Below are 15,147 nucleotides of genomic sequence, written 5' to 3' on the forward strand. Positions count from 1 at the left end.
GGACGCATGAGCGTTAAGCTTCGTTTTAATTTTCAAATGGATCAAACTTCCGCTAAGATTTATTTTGAAATTTATGTGCGCTTCCGAAATCGCGCTCGCTTGAGCGAGACGGTCTCCAGGCTGCAGCGATACACTCTTGCGTTCTCACCAGCAGCAGCGGCCGAGCGAGCGAACGCCACCCCCGACTGCCCCCGTGTGGAGCGGCCGCGAGGATACCGACGGACGTGGATCGAGTGGACGCGGTTTCCGTGGAGTTTTCCCCTTTCCTCTCCTCAGCTCAGCTTGTCTTCGTCAAGGCTTTCTACAAGGACGCTGGAGCGACCATGTTGTTCTTCCTACTAGGTGGGTACGGAACGACGGGAATGTCTCCGGGCTGGGATTAGTAAAGCTAGGCTAGAGTTAGCCGAGCTGAGCTGCCCCCACGGGCTCAACGAGCCTTCCGGCGGCTCGGAAGCGACCGAGATGCGGGTTCGCAAAGAGGCGTCCGAAGGTGCCCGCGCGTCGTCGTGGCCCGTCCGCGTCGGGCTGCTTGAGCTGCCCGGACTAGTTGACTGGCAGCTCCTGCCTCGGCTCCAACTAAGCTAACGAGGCTAGCAGCTAGCCCCTCGCTAACGTTAGCGGGTTGCCAACGCTTGGTTTGTTTTCGTCGTGCGGAGTTGGAGGCAGACACGAGCATGTTTTCTTTCGGTTGGTTTTGTGTTTCGCTGCGTGCTTGTAAAGACAAAACGTATCTGCTAGAACATGGAAGCTCGTCCGCGGGGCTTTGACGCATTACCGGCTGCTGGAGTTCAGCAACTCCAATCTGGCCCCGTTTAAAATCATTTCTAACGGAACTTGCGGCCATCCGGAAACGTTACGTTCGTATTTATTGATTGATTTACTTACGACCTCACACAGAGTTCACCGTCCACGATTGGCCTTGATGGTTCGTGGGCTGTTTGTCGCCATCTGACCTTTCGTAAGGTGTCACAGGTAACTCACGAATGCTGCATTCCAGGAAAGTGGCAAGTCGCACTTTTCCGACCTCCAACCAGGAAACGGCACTTTGATTTCTTCATTGACTTCAATCTGACGTCACTCGTCGACAATGGCGACCCCGCGCAGAGGGCAAGTCAACTCCAAACTGTTCCTTCTCCTAGTCGTGTCCCAAAATAGCTTTTTCACTTCTGATACGTCGATACAGATCTGATACCCATATCGATCAGACATCATACCAGCAGGAATTATACATGCTTTTGTTTGAAGTTTTTGGTATGAAATAATAATAAGTGAAAGTAAATAAGAAGAGACTTAATCAAGTGAGACTATTGAAAGTAGTAAGCAACAGGAGGTTTGAGGAAATCAAACCCATTTATTCCAAACTGTGAGTTCTAATATTGAAGATTTCACATGTAGACCGATATTTTTGAATATTATTGGACTAATATCAACATGGGATTGGGACAACCCTAGTTCTATGCACCAACACTAGTCCAATCACACGGCATTGTGATGATTATGTTTGTGGAATGTGATTTAGGCAGCAAAATGCACCCGTTTTTATTCATCTCAGTCAGGGGGCGGCCATTTTGCCACTTGCTGCCAACTGCAGATATCGTTGTTGCTCAGATAACGACCAATCACGGCTCACTTGTTTTCTGACCGATACTCAACACTTGAGTAGTGTTGACATTGTTAACATTTTTACTGTTTTATTTTACATTTGACCTGGTTTGCATTTCATTATAGATGTGTTGACGTAGGTGTAATTATGTTAACCTAATATAATCTGATGAGTAATGCTTTTGACATTCTTGATATCTTTTCTACTGTTTTCCCAGACATGAGAAAGGTAATATGTTTCGTTTGTTTATCTAAGTAGTGTAGTTCCTGTTCGTCAGAAATCCGGTTTTCAAAAGTTCAAGGACGATCTAGTTTTCTGGCAAAATGCAAACTCATTCTGTACCTTACGGGAGGACAGAGGCGTTTCCTGTTGTTTTGAATAAAGAGGCTGTGTGGGCTAAAGAGGACACACACATATTGGATGACACTGCTTCAGGTGATATGCAATTGTGTGACCAGAGATCTCGGTAATAAATCAACCTTGCAAGGACCCTCTTCACAAGAATCTCATCTTGGATTTATTTGAACACGCAAAAGATTACAAAAATAAAGGTAATCTTTCAGTAGTTACCGATACCACTACTACATAACCCCCCCCCCCCCACAAAAAAATAATGAGACATAAATTTAAAGAAAGACCTATATATTGCAATATAGTCTTCTTCTTAAAATAATAATAATTGAAGTTAATGGTTATTTTCTGTTGCTCTAATTTATCATTTCTATTTCCTAATTGTAAAACGGCCACAACACGGCGGCCCATACTGGTATCGGCAAACGTCATGAGTACCGATACCTGAAAATTAGGCTGGTATGGGTACTTAGCCATTCTTAATTTTTGCATGTATCAGGTCAGCCTGAGACTAGGAGGCCATGGGTTCGATCCCTGGCAGGGGTATACAAAAGACTATAAAAATGGGACCCGTTGCCGTTTGCCTCCATGCTTGACAGTCACCCTGAGTGTGAGATTGGGGGGGTTAGAACACCAAATGATTCCCAAGCTCTGCTGCTGCTCACCGCTCCGTGGCTCAAATGCCGAGAACGTAGGTGGGTGTGAGACATTTGATGTAAATAAGGCACATGCGCAGTATCTATCGTCGTTGTCAAGAATGAGCAAGAAGTTTGCAGTCACTCAATTCTTTTGGACTCCAGAGAAAAGTAGATTCTCTTTCTAAAAAAGGATCCGTGTTTTTGCTTAGTACGTCTTTACGAGCAAAACCTGAGTCCTCCAGGCGGGTCGGTGTTGATGGCGACATCAGCTCGCATGGGGCCTCCCTCGCCAAAGATGGGAAGCAGATGTTTGGATTTGGCCGAGCAACTGGCGGGCTGCGAGAACGTCACGGCCAGAAACAATAGCCGTCCACATTTTCTCATAGTTGGCATTTTTGCTCGCAGCCGCGCTTGTTGAGAGGAGTCGCTCCACGGGGAAATGAATTAGCGACGTGTTCGTACACGCAAGCGGCTGGGTTGGACCAAAGTCAACAACACGCCCGTGGAAGGAACGAAACAAATCTCCGTTGGCGTTGTGCAAACAGCGCCGTAGCCGAGGTGTCGTGGCAAAAGCCGGCGGGATAAGTAAGAGCCACTGCGGCGGCTCATTTTGTTCTGCAAAACCTGCCGGACCCCATGGACTGACGCCACCCCGCGTCCGCACTGCAGCTCACGTGACAAACGCAAGGCGCCTTTGCTGCACCTCGTTTGGTATTTTCAGTCCAAAAAATTGGTCGTGACCGAAAGAACAAGAGTCGGCAGGGTGTCCGGGCTCTCCCTGGGGGATTGGGTGAGAAGCTCGCTCATTCGCGAGGGACTCTTGAGTCGAGCTGCTGCTCCTCCACGTTGAGAGGTGGCTCGGGCATCTGTTTGGGATGCCTCCCTGGGGTGGCGTTCCGCGCATGTCTCGCTGGTGGGAGGCCCCGGGGACGACCCAGGACACACTGGAGTGACGTCTGTCTCTCGGCTCGTCTTGGAATACCTTTAGAGGATCTGGACGAAGTGGCTGGGGAAAAGGAAGTCTGGGCTTCCCCGCTAAAGCTGTTGCCCCCACGACCCGACCCTAACCCTCACCGGAAGATAGACAGTCTAAAGTTGTACATTTTGACAACTTAAATGAACAATTAAATCTTTGGATAGTAACTTTAATCAGACTACTACATTGCATGTAGTAAAGTGTTAAGATGACTGACTTGTTACTCAAGATGGCAACCATTATAGCGTAACATATTTCTCAATAATGACATCACCGGGTGCAAAAAAAGAAGTAGGCGTAAGTAGGTGTCCCTATTTTTCAAGAGCTTGAGTGAAAACTGGGGCGAGTGTTCCCGTTGGTGGCAAAGCCGCTCCTCCTCCTCGGAAACCTCATTTTGTCGTCCTCACTGTAGATGTACTTGTCGGGCGCTCACAGCTTGATTGGCACCTTGCTGTAAAACATGGAAGGTTTGCGCTCATCAGTCACCCGTGTCACAGTCGCCTCGGGGCCCGCTGGACCTCAATGGATGCAAATCATTTCATTTTGTGTCGCGTAAAGGTTTTCTTACTCAACCACATCATCTGTTTTACATAGCAGCAATCAGATCTGCGCTCTGCTTTGCTTTCTCTGCTCGATTCTCACAGCCGAGCGAATCATTTCTAGGTCAGTGGCTGTAAAAAGGGCCGCATGTGCCTGCCGTTTTTATCTGCCTCCGCAAATGGCTCCCAAGCACTATTTTATTTCCTTCACCACATGGCTGAGTCACTCTTTACCTTGTTCCGTGTCAATTCGCACACCCGCCCCGGTGACACCTCTACAATTGGGTTTGTATCCCTTTTGAGGTCAAAAGAGAGAATTCAAAGTTTGAGCCTTGCAGCTCAAACGGTTTTCGAGTTATGGCCCTTCAAAGTTTGGGTGCTGCGCCCACTTTTGGGATCCGGGAATTGCACACCACATTTTGGGCCACATTCGCAGGCCAGTATCTTTTGTTTTCATGTCGGTAACAGAGCTGGAAATTGCTATATGTATGTATTCTGGTCCTGTGTATCAGAAATCTGTACTTAAAAGCGTAGCAACTATTTTTAGAGATATTAACCCTTTAAAAGTGGATGTTTTTAATTGCACAGTACATTTTGTTGACATGCATATACTGTATATATATTTGCATATGTTGTAAATTTTGTGTGTTGGTGGGGTTTCAAATAATCATCATATTTGGAAACTCTATTATGCATTTCCAAGAGCTTCAAGGGATACTTGACTCATTGAGCCATTTTCAAAAGTAAGAAGGCATGTGAGCGTTTATCTTGGCTCTAACCGTGCTCTGGTTGTCTTGCAGGCAGGTGATGAGAGGAGAACCCGGCCCACGTCCGCCAGCCCGCATACAACAGAGACACAACGTGGAACCGTCCGTTTTCCCAAGACCGGAGATGAAGGCGCCGGTGTGCCACTGACCGGCATGATATCCCGAGCTTTTCCCCGGCATGATATCCCGAGCTTTTTCCCGGCAGCGAGCGAGTCAGCAATGAACGGGGGGATATAAGACAATGGCCAAGAACAAGGATGTGCGCCCCCCGACATTCGCCGTCAGCGTGGTTGGCCTCTCCGGGACGGAAAAAGACAAGGGAAACTGCGGCGTGGGCAAGTCGTGCCTCTGCAACCGATACGTGCGTCCCAACGCCGACAACTACTACTCGGAGCACACGTCCGTGCTAAGCACAATCGACTTTGGCGGCCGTGTGGTGAACAATGACCACTTCCTGTACTGGGGCGACGTTCCCCACAGAGGGGACGAGGGACTGGACTGTAAAATCCAAGTCATCGAGCAGACGGAGTTCATCGACGACCAGACGTTTCAGGCGCACCGCAGCACCAACATGCAGCAGTACAGCAAGCGGGCGGCGACCACCAAGCTTCACTCCGCCGAGAAGCTCATGTACATCTGCACAGACCAGCTGGGCCTGGAACAGGATTTTGACCAGAAGCAGATGCCGGACGGGAAGCTGAACATGGACGGCTTTGTGCTGTGCGTCGACGTGAGCAAGGGCTGCAACAGGAAGTTTGATGACCAAATGAAGTTTGTCAATGGGCTCTACTCCCAAATTGCCAAGTCCAAAAAGCCCGTCGTGGTCGCTGCCACCAAATGTGATGAGTTTGTAGACCATCACCTGCGGGACCTTCAAACGTATGTGGCCAGCAAGAAGAACTTGGTCCTGGTCGAGACGTCTGCACGTGCCAATGTCAACGTGGAGCTCTGCTTCAACACGCTCATCCAGCATCTGGACAAAACCAGGGGCAAGCCAAAAACCGTTGCGTACTCGGAGGCCTTCAAAGTCCAGCGGCAGCTGGTTGCCTCGGTAACAGACAGGTTTGAGAAGCTCATGGTGCAAACGGTGAGAGATTACCATACGACATGGAAAGGGATGATCAGCAACATGAAGGGCAACCCCGACTATGAGGACTTCATCACCTTGGAGGGCTCCAGGAAAGGCAGGAACATGTTCACAAAGCGCATTGCGCAACTCAAGCAAGAGCACATCAAGAGGAGACGAGACGAGTACCTGACCACTCTGCCCAAGACCCTCAACAACCTCCTGAGTCGCTTGGACGAGGTGGAGCACATGACGTGGGGCGAAGCGCAAAGCGTCATCCGCAACCGCTCCGATTTTCAGTGCTGGTTCGTGGTGCTGGAGCAGACGCCCTGGCACGAGTCGGATCACATTGACAACAGCGACCGGCGGATCCCCTTTGACCTCCTGAGCACGCCCGACGGCGAGAGGCTTTACCACAACCACGTCCAGCACCTGCTGTCGGAAAAGAGGAGGGTGGACACGAAGGAGCGCTTCAAGAAAACGCTGGACAGGGTTCACTTCATCAGCGCCGGGCAGCCTTGGGAGGAAGTCATGTGCTTCGTTATGGAGGACGAAGCCTACAAGTTCATCACAGAATCCGACCGGAAGGATGTCTACTGTCGGCACCAGCAGGAAATAGTTGAGCGGGCCAAAGAGGATTTTCAAGAAATGCTCTTTGAGCACGCCGAGCTCTTCTATGACTTGGATTTGAACGCCACGCCGAGCTACGACAAGATGAGCGAAATCCACAGCGTGCTCAACGAGGAGCCCCGGTACCGGGCGCTGCAAAAACTGGCTCCGGACCGGGAGTCTCTTCTGCTCAAGCACATCGGCTTCGTTTACCATCCCACAAAGGAGACGTGCCTGAGCGGGCACAACTGCGTGGACCTGAAAGTGGAGCAGGTTCTCGCCAACAGGCTGGTCCAGCAGGACCGCGGCCGCTCGCACCTCTACTACAACAGCGCCGGCGTAGACAAGGTCAATCTCTGCCTTTTGGGAAGGGAAGGCCTTTCGCAAGAACTGGCCAATGAGATTCGAGCTCAGTCCATCGACGACGAGTACGCCCTGGACGGCAAAATTTATGAGCTGGAGCTGCTGCCCGTGGACGTCAACTCCACGCTGCTCTTCAGCCACACCTGGCTGACCACCTTCAAGCCGCACGGCTGCTTCTGCGTCTTCAATTCCATCGAGTCCCTCAACTGCATCGGCGATTGCATCGGCAGAATCCGAGCGGAGATTGCCCAAAGCAGGAGAGAGAAATTTGCTCCTCCGCTGCCCTTCATCCTCATCCTGGCCAATCAGAGGGACAGCGTGTGTAAGAACGTGCCCATCCTGCGGCACCAGGGCCAGCAGCTGGCCAACAAGCTGCAGTGCACCTTTGTGGACATTCCCTCGGGCGCCTTTCCACGCAAGTTCACAGAGTTCCAGGTCAAGCAGGGCCTGCGAGCGGTCCTGGACGGGCTCAAGCACAACTTTGACGTCATGTCGCCGCTGCCCTCCATCAAAGACATGTCCGAGGCCGACCTCCGCGTGGTCATGTGCGCCATGTGCTGGGACCCCTTCAGCGTGGACCTCATCCTCTCCCCTTTTCTGGAGTCGCACTGCTGCAGCGCCGGGCAGCTGGGCCAGGCCAACACGCTGCTACTGGACAAGATCATGGGAGAGCGCCGGAGGAGGATTCAAGTCACCGTCCTCTCCTACCACTCCGCCATCGGCGTTCGCAAAGACGAGCTGGTGCACGGCTACATCCTGGTCTACTCGGCCAAGCGCAAAGCGTCCATGGCAACGCTGCGGGCCTTCTTGGCCGAGGTCCAGGATGTGATCCCGGTCCAGATGGTCGCCGTCACAGACAGCCAGGTGGACTTCTTTGAAAACGATGCCATCAAGGAGCTGATGACCGAAGGCGAGCACATTGCCACTGAGATTGCCGGCAAATTTACGGCGCTGTACTCGCTGTCGCAGTACCACCGGCAGACGGAGGTTTTCACGCCCTTCTTCAACGAAGTGCTGGAGAAGAAAGCAAACATCGAGAGCTCCTTCCTCTTTGACAACTCATCAAGGGAGAGCACCACCGGGGCCAGCGACGACATCTTCCAGACCTCGCCTCACAGCCACTCGCCAGCCTACAACACGTACTACCCGGAGTCGGATGACGACAACGAGGCGCCCCCGCCGTACAGTCCCATAGGTGACGACGTTCAGCTCCTTCCCACGCCCAGCGAGCGTACCAAGTACCGCATCGACCTGGAGGGCAACGAGTACCCGGTTCACAGCACGCCCCTGAGCGACCACGAACGCAACCACAAAGTGCCGCCGCCCGTTCGGCCCAAACCGACTCTCCCCAAGCCCAACGTGAAAAAGTTGGACCCCAATTTGCTGAAAACCATTGAAGCTGGAATGCGAAGCAACCGCCGGACGCTGCGCGGACCCGCCGCGCTCCCGAACGACGCGGAGCCTTCGGACAACTATGCAGATCCGGCAGACACCCTGCTAAGGACCAGGGGCTTCCAGGCCGATGACATTTACGCCGAGCCGGACGACACGCACGGCCACCTGGTGAAGGTCCGCAACTCGTTGGGCCTCCACGGGGGGGCGGAGGATGAGAATGGCTACGAGCGCAAGTCCCAGGCCGGACGCGGGCCCTCCAAGTACAAACACCGCTCTAAAATCCTCTTCAGCAAAACCAAGGCCTACCAAAGACGCTTTCACTCGGACAGCGACGGCGATGAGACGGGCCCCGCCATGCAGAAGAAGAAGAAGGGGCGGGCCCATCGCGGCAGCGAGGAGGACCCCCTGCTGTCTCCCGCAGACCCTTGGAAGGGCGGCATCGACAACCCCGCCATCACCTCCGACCCCGAGCAGGAAGACAAGAAGATGAAGAAGAAAAAGACGGCCAAGGTGCCAAAGGAATCCAAGAAGGTGAGTCCAGTCTTCGTTGGCAATCTTTTTTTTTATTCTAAAATGATCAATTCGGGATGCGCCTTTTGTGACCCGTGTGTGTGGCTGATGAATATGAGATCGCAATTCGGTTATTTGACATCATCGTTCAGCCCTAGTGCACAAACGAGAAGCGTTGTTCAGAACGTGAACAAGACCTCCTCAGCGTGTCTGCTTGAGATTCGTCTCCTGTTTTTCCTGAAATTGCCTGCTGGCATTGCCAGGCTTTCTCGTCATGGCAAGTTTTTTTTTAAAAGGACACGACTGGGACTGCGAGAGGATGTTTTGTCGGTGTCGCTTCAGAATTACGTGTAGCCCAAAAGCTATCATGAGCCCGTGTTATGGTAGCTCATAAGTGACTAAAAAAAACCCGCCCAGGCTAATGACACAGCACATGAAACTTTAAGGTCAAACTATTTCAATAAAGTCTCCACGTAAACGGGGCTCATGACAAGATTGGATCATCAAGCGAGGGTTGAAATGCTCCGCGGCTGCTCGCTTGCAGGCGCCGACGTCACCCTTTGGGAGCAAAATGACCACGCGTGCTAGTCGGCGTGACTAAGCGCTCGACTAAGCGCTTGATGGCGTGCTCATCGCTGGACAAACGTCCCTGGGCGCTGCACGGCTGTCATGAATGACCGCCATTGTGGGGGAACATTTCGACACGCTGCGCTGGCATGAAACGCAAGCCGTTCTGGCAACGCGGCCACGGCAGTCGTCGCCGGCGGGGTGACGTGGCCCAGCATTTTCTGGGATGATTGGAAAGTCATCTTGTATTTGAAAGCGATGCTTGACTCATTGAGACATTTGCAACAGTTCAAAGATATTTTGTCTGTAATTGTGATATTTTTCATAAACAATTAACGGCTTTAAAAAAGGACAGCAGATGACATCACCTGTGCTCGGGAAAGGGGTAACGACCAATCGTGACTCACGGGTGAGCCATGATTGGTCGTTACAAGGCATGGGACGAGACACAAATGCCACAAGAAGAGAGGTCTCACGAGACGAGATTTTTGCAAAATATGTCATGTCAAAACCCAAATGGACCGATACAAATGTTTTCAAAATGCTTCTTTTCATTGAAAGTACAAATGTCAACTTCTGTCACAGCCTCATTTTTCAAACGCTACCGTATGGTTTTAGCGCCGCAGCTCCGGGATATCCCACTGAAAATGGTAGCATATATTTGGCTCTTCCTCAGATGCTTAAAGGTCCCTTTGCAGATTTGCGACCCCTCTGGCAAAAAGCGGAATGGAAGCCAGCGACGTGCACGCCGTGCGCAGATTGCCCGGACGTTAGTTAGTTCGTGTTTTTTTTTATTGTGTGTTGCTTAAAAATTAACAAATCCGACAAAGGCTCGAGTCCTGTCATAATTGTTTTTGTCTAAAATGCTGTCAATGAACGATGTTGTGTTTGTGTGGTGATGTTTGTTGTCGTTGTCGTCGTCGGTCAGGCCAAATCGTCGAAGTCGCCCAAGCCGCTGTACCCGCCCACGCGCCGGACGTGGGAGAGCGACTACTTTGGCGTCCCGCTGCACAACCTGGTCAGCCCCGAGCGGCCCATCCCGCTCTTCATCGAGAAGTGCGTGGACTACATTGAGCGCACGGGTGAGACCCGCCTTCTCTCTTTCTCTCCTTGTTCCCGTTTTTTGCCGCCTTGAGTTGGCTCACTCCTGCACATTCACCAACTTTAGCCTCAAATCTTTAGCATCTTCTAAGGTGACGATGAGGTCCAACGTACACGAGTGAGTCTGTTACGGAGGTCAGCGCCGAAAATTGTGATTGGTCCACCCCTCCTTTTCATTCCGTGTCCCACTGATAGCTTTGTGCTCCACTCATGTTGCACTTGTGGCCGACTATTTAACTAGTACCCGCTGGCACCGAATTTGAGGACGATGCGCATTGTGTTTGCACTTTGTCGTCTTGCTCTCTTCCTCCTCCTCTGACGTAATTCACTTCAAACTTTTTCACTTCACTGCATAAGCAGCCAATCATATTGTTTGTCAAAAAGAAAAGAGCGCATTACCGGCGACCGCCACCATGACGTAAACCCACTCATTTGACACCTCTCGTGTGTGTGTGTTGACAGGATTGACCACAGAAGGCCTGTACCGCGTCAGTGGCAACAAGACGGACCAGGACAACATCCAGAAGCAGTTTGACCAAGGTCACGCACGCGCACGCACGCACGCGCACGCACACACCTGTGTTGTTTATGCATGTTCATGATTTGTACATGCATGCGCGCATCTGTGGTGTTCGGGGGTGGAGGCGGGAACTGGCTTTGTGGGCGGCCATTTTAAAGCGCTTCGGGGACAGAAGTGCTGATGGTTGCTGTTGACGGTTTGGTGACAAACTTGCTGAAGGGTCCCGGGTCATCTTTTGCCAAGGGGAAGTTTGAGCGGCTGCGCTGGAGCTTCTTGGCAGCTCGCGACACCCAAAATGGCAATTGCACCTTCGCAACAATCCGGTCAAGCCTCTGCTTTGTCCGTTTCCCGCCAGCCGCGAAGGCGTCTCGATCCCCGTCCAGATGCGGAGCGTCCTGCCGAGCGTCCGTTGGCTTGACGGCGTGTGTTTGCGTGCGCAGATCGCGGCGTGGACCTGCTGGCGCTGGACGTGGCCATCAACGCGGCGGCCGGAGCGCTCAAGGCCTTCTTCGCCGACCTGCCCGACCCGCTCATCCCGTACGCGCTGCATCCAGAACTGGTGCAGGCCGCAAGTAAGAACGCGCGTCTTGCTAAATCGCTGCGTGAGCCAGTTGGGAAAAAGATTACTCGCACAATTTCATCTCACAAGTTGCTTGTTCTTACGTTTTGTTGGAAATGTTTTTTTTTACATGGAAGTTGATGGAACTATTGGAAATAGTTGTTTTTTTTTCACTTTTTTTACATTCAACATAGAAGCTGACTTTGGCCAAAGCTAACTTGTTTTTGTTTTGTTCTTTAGGGTCGAGCCTACAATATTTCGTTTGCTCATACAAGAATTGCAAAGCTCAGTCAAGTCAGTCAGCCAGTTGTGGTTGGGGGGGCGGGGTCGGGGCGGGGTCGGGGCTGTGGGCTGGTTGGGTGCCTGGCACGCAAAAATATTGCATTCAACATTTATTTATGGAATAATTGGATCAAATAGTTGTTGTTCGTGTACTGTGAATACAGTTTAACATTTTAGGAATTGCGTCGTTCTTTCGTCAATTCATTACAATTGGCGCTATTTTCTGCCTTGTGTTCATTTTGCTGTCAATATTTGAAAAAGTCATCAATACCAAAGCGTATATTATTATTACAATATTGGAGAAGTTTTGGCCACGCGTTTGCCGTCTCTGACCTTGTGACCTTTGCGCGCGTGGCCGCAGAGCTGGCGGACTACGGCGAGCGTCTGCACGCCCTCAAGGAAATCGTCAACAAGTTCCCGCCCGTCAACTACCACGTCTTCAAGTACATCATCACGCACCTCAACAGGTAAGCTCTGAGCCCGGGTCGCCACGCCTGGCCACGCCTGGCCGCGTCGCCACGCGTCGCCACGCATCGCCACGCCTGGCCGCATCGCCACGCCTGGCCACGCCTGGCCACGCGTCGCCATGCGTCGCCACGCGTCGCCACGCGTCGCCACGCGTCGCCATCTGCCCGCCGCCCGCTGCTGTGTTCCAGGGTGAGCCAGCACAGCAAGAGCACGCTGATGACGGCCGACAACTTGTCCATCTGCTTCTGGCCCACGTTGATGCGGCCCGACTTCGAGAACAAGGACACGCTGTCCAGCACCAAACTCAACCAGGCGGTGGTGGAGGCCTTCATCGTGCAGAGCCACTTCTTCTTCCACGGCGGGCCGGTGGTGGGCGACCAGCGGCAGGGGGCCGCCGCCGCCCCCCCGCAGCCCTGCCGCGACATGGTGGAGGCGCTGCTGCCCCTGCAGCTGCCGCCCCCCCTGCAGCCGCAGCAGATCCAGCGCGCGCTGCCCCCCGAGCCCCTCCTTTGAAGGTGGGACTTTTACACAATTACAATTGAAAAATGATACTTTTTACTTCTTTTTTTTTTTTGGGGGGGCGCACATTGAAAAACAGGCTGCACGACTGAACCCCCCAAAGAAATGACCTTTAGATGGCGGCAAGACACTACTTTTGCACACGTCAGGCTCCTTCACTTGCACCCGTCGTCCGTCTTCTTCCGCTTATCCGGGGTCGGGTCGCGGGGGCAGCCACTTGCACCCAAACGCCTCGAAACAGGAGAAGGAAAAAAAGAGTGAATTTGCCATCAGGGTTCGACCGTGGCAGCTTTCAACACCGAAAACATCCAAATACAGCAGCGTCGTCGGCGCAAGGGTTCCAACGGAGATCCAGCTTTTGTTGCTCCAAAAAAAAGAAGCACTTTTCATCTCAGTGGAAGCCAACAAGACAAAAAACGCGTTCCCTGAATGGCAAAAGCACTTTTTGTATTCGCATTAACAGTGCAGAAAATGCCCAAACATAGAAAGTGATGATGATTTCATCTAATTGGATCCAAAGCAGCTTGCAGAAAATGATGTTGTCAATTCATCATTAGGGACGCTCCGATCGATCGGCCGCTGATCAGAATCGGACATGATAGGATGAAATATCCAAATCCAATTCAAGCCTGTGGCCTGTTTTTCAATTGAGATTTTCTCTGAGACCAAACTTGACACACAACAAAGTGGGTCCATTTTTTTTTGCTATTGTTAGAATTTTTTTTAAACTAAGACATTAAGAACTCCCTTAATTATTTTTGGGTTTGCTGATGAAAACTATTTGTCGGTAGAAGATGATGATGACATGATGGCACTTTTTTGAACCCCACCAAATTGCAGTTGACACTTATCGGGGGTCCGCCTCCTCCCAAGGTTCAAAAGAAAAAGACTGCTGGTCTTCCTCAAGGTCTCGCCATTTCTGCACAGGAGCCTCCTCTTCATCCTCTTCATCATCTTCATCGTCGGCATCTTCTTCAACGGCTTTTCCTTTGGATATCTTTCGACGTGCTGGTCGTGTGCGTGCACAAGGATTTAGGAGGGAAACGGTCACGTGCAGCATGTGAAGCTTGTGTGGACAAAACGGACAAAGCACAGCCGGACATCGCGTCTGCATGTTTTCTCGTCAACAACAAACAATTGGCATCAATTCAGTCAAGTGGAATTTCTTGTTTCTGTCCTTCCACAATGAATGATTTCTTTTTGTTTCAAAGTCCAATCGTTTTTCTTTGCCGAATGGAGGAAATGGCTTTATGAAAGAATGTCTTCTATGTTTGCATGAATCAGCAGCTCAAACGTTGCCGCAAGCGGGCACGAGATGTGACCAAGGTGGCGACAAACAAAACCGTTGGAATGGTTTTCAATGGGGCGGAGGAGGCGGGACTTTTCGCACCTCAGCTTTGTTTCCGTTTCCTGTTTGCGACGTGTGGGCCGCGTCCCAGTTCTTGCGCTTCTGCCTTTGTGGCCCTCGGTTGCGCGGTCCCGTCGACGGGTGCGAGTGTAGTTTGTCTAAGTTGTCCCATGTGGAGGACCTCAACTGCCAAAATTCTAAATAAATAACATGACTAAAAGTGAAAATAAAAACGGATATAAAAAAAAATAGAATTTGAAAATTACATAAAATATATATAAGTGGAAATAAAAAGCTGTGTTCGCCCCGAAAATGAACAACCACCGCTGGTATCTGACCCAAGAACTGCTGCCGTTCACCTTCATTTCATATGACAGCAGAAGCAAGTGTGCAAAGGAGAAGCTCGCGGAGAGTTCCGGGAGAGGCAAGCCGGTGTTGGCTCGAGTTCTCATGGACCCGGTAGGACCCGGTAGGACCCGGTAGGACCCGAGCCGCCACCAAAATAACCTCTGCTGCTTTGGCATCTGCCGTTATGTGACCGGGATCGAATGAAGGGAGTTTCCAGCTCAATGTCTCCAGCGGGTTCAAGCAAGTACGATGAGACGGCAGCGATTTACGCCAAAGATGTCACCGAAGACGTCCATTTGCGCGCTCTACATTTGGCGGGTGGAAACGAGCCAGCAGCTGAAAATCCGAACCAATCGATTGCAGGTATGTTGATCGTCCGCTTTCTCGGCGTAAGCATTGCTAGCTGCCTGCTACAACTTGCTAGCTACTACACAACTGCTCAAATTGAGGCAGAGGTGGTGCCAACCTGCCTATGATGGGTTGCCAATACCCGTTTTATTTTAAGGTATCGGTACTCGCGGTGGTGACCGCCACCATTATGGGCCGCCCTCCTGCAACCATTTTGCCATCAGGGACTAGAAATGAGAAATTAAAGGAATACAAAGTTGACAACTTTTT

The 15,147-nt window shown here is 51.4% G+C and overlaps 2 protein-coding genes across 4 annotated transcripts in view; one reads left to right on the forward strand and one right to left on the reverse strand.

Moving 5' to 3' along the window:
• Positions 1-1,041, reverse strand: part of akap6 (A kinase (PRKA) anchor protein 6) — a 52,909-nt gene extending 51,868 nt beyond the window's left edge. The window contains exon 1 of the mRNA XM_077560023.1: positions 886-1,041. The gene's annotated coding sequence lies outside the window, so the exon portion shown is untranslated. The remainder of the gene's footprint in view (positions 1-885) is intronic.
• On the forward strand, positions 80-14,101 carry arhgap5 (Rho GTPase activating protein 5). Of its 3 annotated transcripts, none has more exons than XM_077565492.1 (8): positions 80-342; positions 4,908-8,838; positions 10,313-10,466; positions 10,948-11,025; positions 11,446-11,577; positions 12,208-12,313; positions 12,503-12,829; positions 13,674-14,101. In XM_077565492.1, the coding sequence occupies exons 2-7, from the start codon at positions 5,116-5,118 to the stop codon at positions 12,825-12,827; spliced, it is 4,518 nt and encodes a 1,505-aa protein (XP_077421618.1). In that variant the 5' UTR covers positions 80-342; positions 4,908-5,115; the 3' UTR covers positions 12,828-12,829; positions 13,674-14,101. The 3 variants fall into 3 exon arrangements, with proteins under 3 accessions (XP_077421618.1, XP_077421626.1, XP_077421634.1); XM_077565500.1 differs by having other exon boundaries at positions 13,707-14,101; XM_077565508.1 differs by having other exon boundaries at positions 13,761-14,101.
• Positions 14,102-15,147: the final 1,046 nt, after the last annotated feature.

Source organism: Vanacampus margaritifer, chromosome 1, assembly GCF_051991255.1.
Source record: "Vanacampus margaritifer isolate UIUO_Vmar chromosome 1, RoL_Vmar_1.0, whole genome shotgun sequence".
Classification (NCBI taxonomy): Eukaryota; Metazoa; Chordata; class Actinopteri; order Syngnathiformes; family Syngnathidae; genus Vanacampus; species Vanacampus margaritifer.